This window comes from Danio rerio, chromosome 18, assembly GCF_049306965.1.
Source record: "Danio rerio strain Tuebingen ecotype United States chromosome 18, GRCz12tu, whole genome shotgun sequence".
Taxonomy (NCBI): domain Eukaryota; kingdom Metazoa; phylum Chordata; class Actinopteri; order Cypriniformes; family Danionidae; genus Danio; species Danio rerio.
The window spans coordinates 41,015,199-41,026,272 of NC_133193.1; the positions used below are offsets into that span (position 1 = coordinate 41,015,199).

At 39.3% G+C, this 11,074-nt stretch overlaps 1 protein-coding gene across 3 annotated transcripts in view; it reads right to left on the bottom strand.

Moving 5' to 3' along the window:
* Positions 1-1,128, bottom strand: part of luzp2 (leucine zipper protein 2) — a 255,851-nt gene extending 254,723 nt beyond the window's left edge. The window contains exon 1 of one of the 3 annotated variants that reach the window (XM_073928766.1): positions 822-936. In XM_073928766.1, coding sequence (XP_073784867.1) covers positions 822-883 — 62 coding nt within the window. In that variant the 5' untranslated portion in view covers positions 884-936. 3 annotated transcript variants of the gene reach the window in all.
* Positions 1,129-11,074: the final 9,946 nt, after the last annotated feature.

Here is an 11,074-nt window from a genome sequence, read left to right on the forward strand (position 1 = left end):
ACAGGCACCAAAAGGGCATATAATTTTTTTTTCTTAAAAACTCTAATTGTTTAGACTTATAAACTCAAGTAGGCAAAGCATGTGCGTTATTAATATCTGTATCAATGTTTGTATCACAAGCATACATGTGTACTCGAGGGCCACTCCCTGGACAAGTCTAAAGGGCAGAAGTATTTGCAGAACAAATATGTTGTTTAATTTACCCAAAAAGAGCATAAGAATGTCCCAAAGATGATAAAGTCAATGCTAAAATCTTGGCTGAGAGCTCACTGACCTTTCCCGTGCTCTGGGTTCAGAAAAGAAGAAGCACGGCTTTATCAGTAGTTAAATTAATGATCAATCCTTGAAAACTCCCTGACTCTGCAAGACTCCTCCTGGCTTAGCCTTTCTTCTCTCTTTATTCCTCATCTCAAATTCTTCCCCTCGCTCTATAACACACACACATACACACACACACACACACACACTCACACACGTATACACACACAATGATCTCTGCAATCGCACGGGCATCCCAAAAACTTGCACCTTCTTCGCCACAATCCACATTTCACTCACACCGTGAGCCAGAACGCAAACGTCTCGGTTTTGTCTGCAGCGCTAGCCAAGCCCAGACCAGAAGCTGGAAAAAGTTGAGCTGTTAAGCATCTTTCACCTCCCTCTCAGTGGCGTCTCAATCACTCTGCTGAGATTTTTGTTCAAGCACAGACAGAGGCTTTAACAGTGTGGCTGTCACAGATGAATATAATCAGCTATTGTGTCCGCGGCAGACAGACCGATCGTGTTGACAGATAAAGCCAGAGCTGTAAATCTGCTCTTACCTGCTGTTGAAGCTTAAAGCAGGGAGGAGGAACAGGAGGTAAACGGCTCCGATGAATTTCATTGCTTTGTCTTGCTCTCATGCACTCGGCGTTTCTCTTTCCCCCTTTTTCTCTCGATCGCTCGCTTTTCCCTTCTCCCTTTAGCTCCTGGTTGGCTCGCCACTCTCTCTTTCTCTCTCTCTCTCTCTCGCTCTCTCTTTCTGTGGTGCACACGCGCGTTAATGCAGGCACACACGCCGCGGCAGACAGATGCAACGCTGCGAGCGGTCTGTGTATGTGAAAGTGCGAGGCACTCCGGCTTCAAATAGCAGGGACAGGGAGACGGACGGATTTATTAATGGCCAGGAACCAGGGTGCAGGGGCGGGGGGGATCCGAGATCCGGAGAGGAAGACTGGAGAATGATTTGAGGTGGTGAGGTGATGTCAGCATCAATACAGCCAGTGGCTCACTGTCTTTCTCTTCTGCGTTTCACGGTGAGATGAATACCTGCTGGTGTGTCCCACATGATATCCATCTGTCTGCGTTATTACCCGCAGCCTTGGGATGGGGCAGGGCGATTATCTGGGCTCGAGGCGAGCAGGGTTACTCCACAAAGACTAAATTAATCAATTTCGGTGGAGATTACACTTTGATGGCAAGGTTCATTAGTTTGACATTTCCTTCTCTGTTGTCCGTCAAAGTAATTGATGAGACATTTCCCCGCTCACCGTCTCATATTGTGAGATTAAGAGGGTAAAGCGATGATGATGAATTTAATAGTCATGCAGTCGCTTTGCTTTACCTTTCTGCCATGTTGCATCCGATGTCTTCATTCACTTTCACAGATCTGGTCTTCAAAATCTAGAGAAGCAAAATGGTATAATAAAATGGTATAATGAAATCTCAATATGAAGATAATTTTTAAAACTTCCTGTCTTAAAAATTATTCTAACTCTACAACAACTACAAACTAATAAAAACTAATTAACCAAAATACCAAGAAAATTACCAAGTTTTCTGTAAATATTATACTACAATACACCACTGTTTACTGTGGAAAATTTTTTTAGGAATACTACAAGTTCACAAAAGTTAATACTACAGGATGATGTAGCTGTCAGGGTTGGTGAGGGAAAGGAGCAAGGACTCCAAAATAATTTTATTAATCTTAAAAATAACACAAAAACCGAACAAAAACTACCCAAAGGGGGAGAACATTGACTAAACAAACTTAACTGGGCTGCACTGGCAGGGAAGAGCAGGACAAGATAAGATGGGATCATCAGAAAAGAATGATGAGAACGAACTGGTACACTACAGCAAGCATGCAGGAGCTATAAAGAGAACACATCAAGAAATAAACAGGTGAACAGAATAAATTAATAATGGGATGAGAAGATGGGTGGGACTAGACAATAGACAGGTGAGCACGTGGCACAAAGAGACAAACACATGAGCCATGTGCTCCTATCAAACAGGACTAGAATACTAAGCAAGTGAGAAAACTCATTAATGCATGTTCACGTGAATCAGAAGGCTAAAGCACATGGCTGCATGTAAACATGAACACCAAGATGACAGAGTGAACGCGAACCAAGACTCCTCATAACTGCACACTCACTACAAATACAACAGACAAGACAAAGATAAGAGAAAACTCTGCCACCAAAACAAGAATAAACATGACTGAAGTGGCAGAGAGTGGAGCCAGGCCAGACCAGAAAAATTAATATGGGAGGGAAGAAAGAGCAAAGCCAGGGAGGTTTAGGAGGTTCAGGGACTCTGTCTAACAGAAAGGGCAGAGCTTCAGGAATATGAATCAGGGTGGGGAACCAGGGAGGGTCTTGAGAGACAGTATAGTGTGGCACCAATGGTTCAGGAACCCAGACAGAGGGCTAGGAAGGAGCAAGAGACCAGGGAACAACAAGTGAAACAGATCGGGGAGGGACTGGAGGGACAGACCAGACCCCAGGGCCAAGGTGAAGACAGTCCAAGGAAGAACAGGGACACACTAGGGAGGAACCGGAAGGGGTGATTTGAGGAGGATCGGACAGGACAGACAAGGTGGGGAGCTTGACAGGGGCAGTCAACGCTTAAGGCCCATGGAGAAACAGCAGGGCTGGAGGCTTGTGGAGTGGCGGCAGGGCAAATAGCTGGGCTGGAGCCGGCAGAACTAGGAGTCTGAGCATTACAAACAGGGCAAGGAGCCAGGCTGGGGCCTGGGCAGTGCAGGTATTGGGCCATGCTCTGGAGCTGGAGCCGACACTAGGGGGCAATCTGGAGCTGACACTGGTGGACGCTCTTGAAGTCAGCTCTTGAAGGTTTGGGCATGTACTAGGAGGTGGTGCTGGCTGTGAGAGGGGTCCATTCCCACTGCAAGATCTCGATTCAAAATGGCACATGTTCACACTCTGAACCATTAAGATACAGTGCAGTGCAGTGAGGCGTAAAAGCAGCAACCAACAGTGACTCAAGTGGTGTAAAAAATGGCACTTGCCCTAATTTCCCCTGATTTTCCCCCAGACATATTATGCCATCTCTCAATATTTCCATGCATGTATTTCACCCAGCCTCTCCCAATCGTTCATCCAGGCCTTCTAGAAAAAGAGTACTCTGCCCAAAGCCAAGACCCTTGTTTGCCACATGGAGACTCTGGGCATACACCATATAGGGGAGATTGTTCTGATGACACTGTTGCAGTCTCCAAAAAAAAAGGTTGGTCCTGGAGGTCCTTATTTTGGGAGATGGGTGGACCATTGTAGCTGTGGAGTCATCTGTTGGCCAGTTTGTTATATCAGGGTCTGTAAGGAATGATGAGCGAGCTCAAATGCAATAGCAATGCTGTAATACATAGTATCTGTTAATTGATTTTTGAATGCTACAGCATACTGTTGTATTAACTATTGCAAACTAATAAACAGCAATAAATACTGTAGTACTGTACACTACAATATGTCAGTTTACTTTAGCACTATAGTTTTAACAATAAATGTATAGTGCTTTTCTATGTGGGTATTAAAGCTCTAAATTATTTTATAATAAATGTAAATGGATAAATTGATAATAAATGCAATCTTCATTTACTAAAATACTCTGGTGACACACGCCATACTTTTACAATCAGTTTTATCAACTTAATCCCCAAAACCCTTGTTGAGCTGTGCTATGTAATATTGTTTCAGGATTCAAGCCTCTACTTGTTTATTTTAACAGACATCGATAAGAATTTTTATAAGATTTTAATAAGCTAAGCTTTTCAAATCATATGGTGTACACTACAGTCTCCAATATCTCATTTTTATGGCACGTATATTTCAACAATCCTTACAATATTTAGTCAAAGTTTGGTCATTTGAGATGTTTAATGAAGATAAAGTTTACCATCATGCTTTTTTCATGTCATTAAAGCTTGTTGTTTGTTTTTGCATCTCACAAAGAGTTTGGTCTCATAAATTATGAAGCATGACATCCGACTTAACAAGCAGATCAAAAAGTAGCTTGCATTCAGATCTTGCATCAAATCAGCCAACGATAAATACAACAAAGTCCAGCCTCATTTTTCTCTATTTCAATAATCCATTTCAATCAGATGTATGTAAGAATATCTTTCTAATTTTTATTAATTTTTTACTTATGTCTATCAGTTTACATAAATACTACATCCATACATTAAAAATGGCAGATTTATTAATTTTCCTTTGGCTTAGTATCTATTTCAATAGTCACCCACTGGAAAGAACTGCCAACTATTCCAGCACATGTTTTACACTGCAGATGCCCTTCCAGCCGCAACACAGTATTGGGAAACACCCATACACTCATGCACACACACACACACACACACACACACAGGCCCCGTTTACACAATACGCCGGAGTTCTCGAGCGTCGAAAACGGAGCGTTTTGAAAACGCTGGAAAGGCTGTTTTCATTCTAAAACGCTGCTGCTCTGTTTCAGTGTGGATGAGGAAAAACGGAGACATCTGAAAACGGAGGCGGGACTGCTGAGATTCGCTACCTGATTGGGGCTTTTGTGTAATTGCGTATCTTTCCCTTATTCGTCAAGTCCCTATCACATGACTATAACACATGGCTTTAACGCTACCGGAAGACAGTACTGTAAACCACAACAAGGGCACAGAAATGGGATCGTTGTTTGCACTATTGTCTGTTTAACGCCATTGTGCAGTTATTCATTTGTTACGTTTAGTAACAACTCGACCTCAACGTCTGTCCACAAAAATACCTCTCTTCCTTTCTTTGCCATCGCATTTAATGTACAACCGGTATTTGTTGACTAACAATAACCAAATGCCGAGTGAGACGCATGCTTTCTGTTTATACTAGAACGCACATGCCCAGAGTGCACGAATGGTCTCGTGATATACGTTTGTGGTGGTGTAGTGTGGACGGAGATATGTTCAGAGACGCTAGGTGAAACGCTAGTGTGGACGCAGATCGTTTTTGATCTAAAACGCCGTTTTAAAACTAAAACGCTCTAGTGTAAATGGGGCCACACTCATTCTACAGACAGTTTAGTTTATTCAATTTATCTATAGTGCATGTCTTTGGACTGTGGGGGAAACCAGAGCACCCGGAGGAAACCCATGCGAACAAGAGGAGAACATGCAACTTCACACAGAAATGCCATCTGGCTGAGCTAGGATTCGAACCAGCAACCTTCTTGCTGTAAGGCGACAGTGCTAACCACTGAGCCACTATGGTAAATTCATTTTCTACTCTAATAAAAACATGAGTATATATGTTAGCAATGTCATATTTTTTTTGTTTTTTGTTTTTTGGTCACAGATCGAAACATTTTTTATATTAGCCAAAAAGGGGAGAAGACGAATGTAATTTGCTTTTCATTTATTACAAAACAGTTCTAAGGGAAACTTTTGGTTTTAACAAACAGAACTTAAAACTTGTCATTTTATTACAAATAAAATGAAGAAATAATCAGCTGAATAAACATAAATTGTAAAATATTCAGTACTGTAAAAAAATTGTCTACAGTTACTACTACTGTTGTTGATAACGCCAAATGTAGACATCTAACATTATCATTTGTAAAACCCAGTACAACCATATTTATTTGTGGTCTCATTTTCAATAAATGATTTAGTTATTCACTCATAAAACATCATGTTTCATTGCTAGATGGATAATTTTTAAAGAATTATTCAGTGGCATGTTTATGATAACCACATTTTGGGTAAATAATGTAATCGCTCCCCACAACTTTCATTCTTTCAGCAGTTATATCTAAACTATAAACTGTTATCCCAGTACTTCTGTGTTATTTGACTGTTTGTAATTTAAATTAAAAACTAACTCAGACTAAATACTCAATCTCTTTTTTTGAGTTCTGATTTGAAGGATTAGTAAAAATATGCAAACCACCATTGTTTATAAATTATCTTGCATGGTCTCGATCTTTTAATGATTAATCGTGCAGCTTACACTGAATGCATATATGAAGGCTAAACAAGTAGTGACAGAAAACACCTTGAATGAAACCTACCACATTCCGATTAATCTACACCTAGCAACACTCCCGTTTATCCTGGGAGTCTCCCGTATTTCAGACCTATCTCCCGCCACCCTCCCATTGTGTTACTTCTCCCAGAAAACACCCGTAAATCCACCACCCGGGTCCTCAGCTTTTTGGTACAGTCTGTCACACACCCAGGTCACCAACCTATGTAGTTTCCGATCACAGCGACCGCATAAAACTTGGTGCATAGTACTGTTACTAACCCGGTTCTCAGCTGTGTTATTTAGACCCCCCCCCCCCCCCCCCCCCCACACACACACCCACACACACACACCAGCCAAATAAGCCAAACATTGACAGGTATGGAATAACCCACCACAACTTCCATCATTATAATATTTTACAGGAAAGCCTGAATACTTTAATACATTAGATTTGAATGACAGGCAAGGCAATCTCTCTGTGATCATTACAAAAAATAAGATTAATTTACAAGTAAAAAAAAATTATTATTAATCTGCGGATCATGTGTGTTCCGAACCATGGGTTGTGATCCATTTGAATCATTCATATGTCCCTTATATAGTTTGAGCCAACTAAAAAAATAACAGTATAAGCAACATTTTAGAGACCGTGTAATGTCGTCTTCTGTTAGTTAAAAATGTTGTGATGCATATTTACAGATCAGATTTCACCAAATGTGAAATACAAAAATGTGAAATGCTGAGCTTTTATAATTCTTTCTCATATAAGTTTTAATTGCTCTACAAGAGTTTTTCTTTTTCTTTTTTTTTTTAAGTGATCAATGTTACTTAGATTGCACGGCAACGCATCAAGTTTATCAAATGACACATCACAGCCCAGTGATTTATATAAATAGAGATTTATGGCAAGTGCAGCACCCGGCAGATTTAAATCTAGCAGCTGATCACATGATGCACTGAATGTTTCAAACACACCGGTGTGATCCTACACACCAGGTACCAGCCAAGACAGATCATGATGGTGTGTAATAGTACACATCAAAGGGTTAGGTAAGCTTTTGTTTCCAGTCTCCCATTTTCACATAAGTATGAATGGAAGTATTCAAAATGAAAAGTGCAGTGTGACCAGTGCTCATTAAATGACATGTTTTGGGTCTGACCATCTGTTTGAATTCAATCAATTGCTGACAGGATTGTTAAGAAAAAAAAACTATTAATTTGTCACACTTTATTTTGATAGTCCGTTTGAAAAATTAAGTTACATTGCATCTACATGCCAACTAATTTTCAGTGATTATATGGAGACTGTTATGTTGGGGTTAGGGTTGGGGCTAGGGTTATGGATAGTGTCAGTTGACATGTACTTGCAAAGTTACTCAAACTCATTTAAATGTCTGTTGAAGGAGCAGTATGAACAGTTTTTAAGCAGACAGTCTACTAATACTCAATTGGACCATCAAAACAAAGTATTACCAATTATTTTTACACTACAACTTAGAAATTTCTCAGTTTAAACATGATAATTATGATAAACTATGATAATTTACTTGATAATCTCACATCATATTATATTTCTGCATTCTTTTGAGTGATAAAGTGTCCTAAATATATAGTACAGAACGAAAGATGGCAAACGTATCATGGAAATAGTTCATTTGACTCTTGTGCTAAATTTCATTAGCTCTGTATGAGAGACTAATTTTTTGAAAAACACACTTGAAAAGCCAGTTTTTAAAATTTATGAATGAACCATTAAAACTGCTTCTATAAACTGAATGAAACAATCAATTTAAAAAATACATAAAATCTGCCCTAAAAAAAGATTTCCATGAAATTCGACACAGCAATTTATTTTACAAAGACAGCAAGGAGAGTTATAGCTAATATGCAGACTTTAAATGAATAGGTATTGGTTGTTCTTTACAAAACCAATTGAATTGCTTCACACAGCTTGGAATGCAGCACAGAAATATTTTATGATAGCTTTATGGTGGTTCTGAATCATTTTTTAAGCTTGAGAGAACAGAAAAGAGCCTTCAAAACTTTCCCTTTCATGGATAGAAAGTAATGCAACATTAACTCTTTTTAGGTGAACTGTCCTTTTAACAGAAATACTATATCATGTTTCTTTCCCAATGTTGTTTCTTTTGACACTTTCTAAAACAAAATGCTGTAAAATCAGAGCCAGCGCACCATAAAAACAACCAAAACTCTTTAGGAAACTGTAAAGTAGTATGTCTAAAGCAGCCATCCCTCTTTTCACCTGTGTCACTCACATTATTTTTGTCTTCAAAGGGAATAAAAGATTTAGGGATAGCCATTGCTTTTAGCCATGGAAGGCTGACTGATTCAAGTTCTATGATCAGAACAGTGGAAATGGAGGAAAGATGTGTCAGCGGTAGAGGTCGTGTTATAAAAGAATGATGAATGGTTTCCATTACACCACTAATGGAGTTTAGAGTCTATTGTCCCTTAGTTCAACTCCCTGCTCCTAATTCCCGCACCTATTTGATTTGCGTCTAATTAGAGCGTCATGGGTTGCATAGGCACTCAGAGAGCAGTCACAGACGAGTGGGGTCCTGCCTCTTGGGACTGCAATAAGTATCCTCAGTAATCTGCACTTATTTGTCTTAGTCACACCTGCAGCAGTTTGTGTCAAAGTAGACAAGGTGAAAGAAAACATGTCACCCGTCAGATTTATAAGAAATGAAGAGGGCGTTCGGATGAACAATGAGCAGGCACAGAAAGACTCTGTCAATCGTTCTGATCGTATTGCGCTGAAAAACAAATCTGTATTTATTTGGCTTCCAGGTAAAACAGTTAATTGCAGTTTGTTCACATTAGTTAACATAACATTTAAAACTATTTTTTTTTTAAATATTTAATTTTGTGTAGGAATTTATGATGGCCCACTAGTGCACAACACAACAACATTTCAAAAAGCAAACATTAATCTCACAACACAATGACATTGAGATTACAACGCAACTACATTTCAAAAAGCTCTAGATGGCAGTTGGTCAATTACAAACGGCCAATTATGTGAGCATCTCAATAAGTATTCATTCATTTGGCAGACATTGCAAAGGTGTATGCCCAGAGCAAATGTATACTTGCTTCTTGCACCTTGATAGCAATGTATTGTCCAGATGTAATCACTGTTTCGGGCTGTAAGTTTCTATAAAAAACATATCTTAAATGATTCCTTTAAAGCAGTCACAGTAGTAGTACATCCACAGTGATATTCAAGTGCTTTGATTGGAAAGATTGGAGCAAACCATCAGTTGGCTCACAAAATGAGACACAAACCATGAGGAGACCCATGATTTTGTAGTTCAGAGTTAAAATGCAAAGAAATAACCAGTAGGTAATTTAATGTCCTGCTATATTTGTCATTCGTAATTTCAGATACACATAACCATAATTTGTTCTAGTATTATAAAGATTATCTTGTAGACTTCTCTCCTCCTCAATCCCTGGGTCTGAATGCACACACAGTGGATAGCAATGCTGTTTCTTGCCCTGTCTATTCAACCCTTAACCCACATCTGCACAGATATAGGCGATGTGTCTCAATGGTAACCTGATGGTAACGAACTCCACTGATAAAAGACAAAGTTCGCCATTCTCCTGACAAAAATGCTTGCTGCAAACCAACAGCTTTACTGTATCGGCCAGGACAGCATCGTGGAAAAAAACATGCAACAAACCCTGTGAATCATGGAAAAAAACACATTCGACCCGTGTCTCACCCAGTAAATGGGCCTCACAGCTTGGCAGATATGCTTTGCCTTCGGAAAGCACATGTGCTGATGAATAATCAAGAAGTAGGGTCTTCTCATAGGATAAAAAACTCTGCTATGAATAGTATTGAGAAACCGATGCGTCATCACTCCACTTTCAGTTTTGCGATATATCACCGATCTTAATCCTGCCCTAAAAGTTAAACCCGGAAGATGAAATTAAGTGACAAAAGCCTAAAAATATTCAGTTTTCCCCCCAAATGAAGCTGACAGGTACTAACATTGTCTTAACTGATGCTTAAAGCACAAAAAACTCTTATAATCTCAACAACAACAAAAAAGTACTCCAGGGTGTCTTCAACCTTTAAAACTAATCATTTCACTCGGCGGCCATCTTTGAAATGCCTCTCGGGCAGTATGCTTAGGCATTCTATCTGAATAAGGAAACACCAAATTCTCCAAAGCTACTTGCCAAGCTTATGATTGAATTTCATTTTAGCAATCACCAATAAAAATAACAACAACTGTCTCATAAGTTTCGTTTCTAAATGTTCGACTCACACAAAATCCGCAGAAACTTATGTCTGGTCCAAGCCCCTCCCCGGAGTTTTGTCAGTCTATTGCGATCAATGATTGACTCCTGTACTGGAAGGCAGGCTATATTCCTTTTGATGACATCAATCTGGTAACCTGTGCTTGTGTGTGTTTTGAACCAGGTGTGCAATACCTATTTCAACCACTAAGTGTCAAACTTACATACTGCACATTTAAGTTATGATTACTAGATCTGGGTCCAGCAATTCATTTGGCAGACCAATGAAAGATATTTGTGGTGACTGTGCTGATATTGTTTAGAAAACAGTATGATAATGTTAATAACCTTTCTTAGTCTTAATCTTTCTATTTTGTTTGTTTGTTTGTTTGCTCTTTTTTCCTTTGTACATAAACAAATACTTAAAGAGATTTTTAAAAAATCTGACATTATTCTGAATGCCAAGTCTACTGCAAAATCTAACTTAAACTGTGCAAGAAGGTCAAGAAAACACCTTT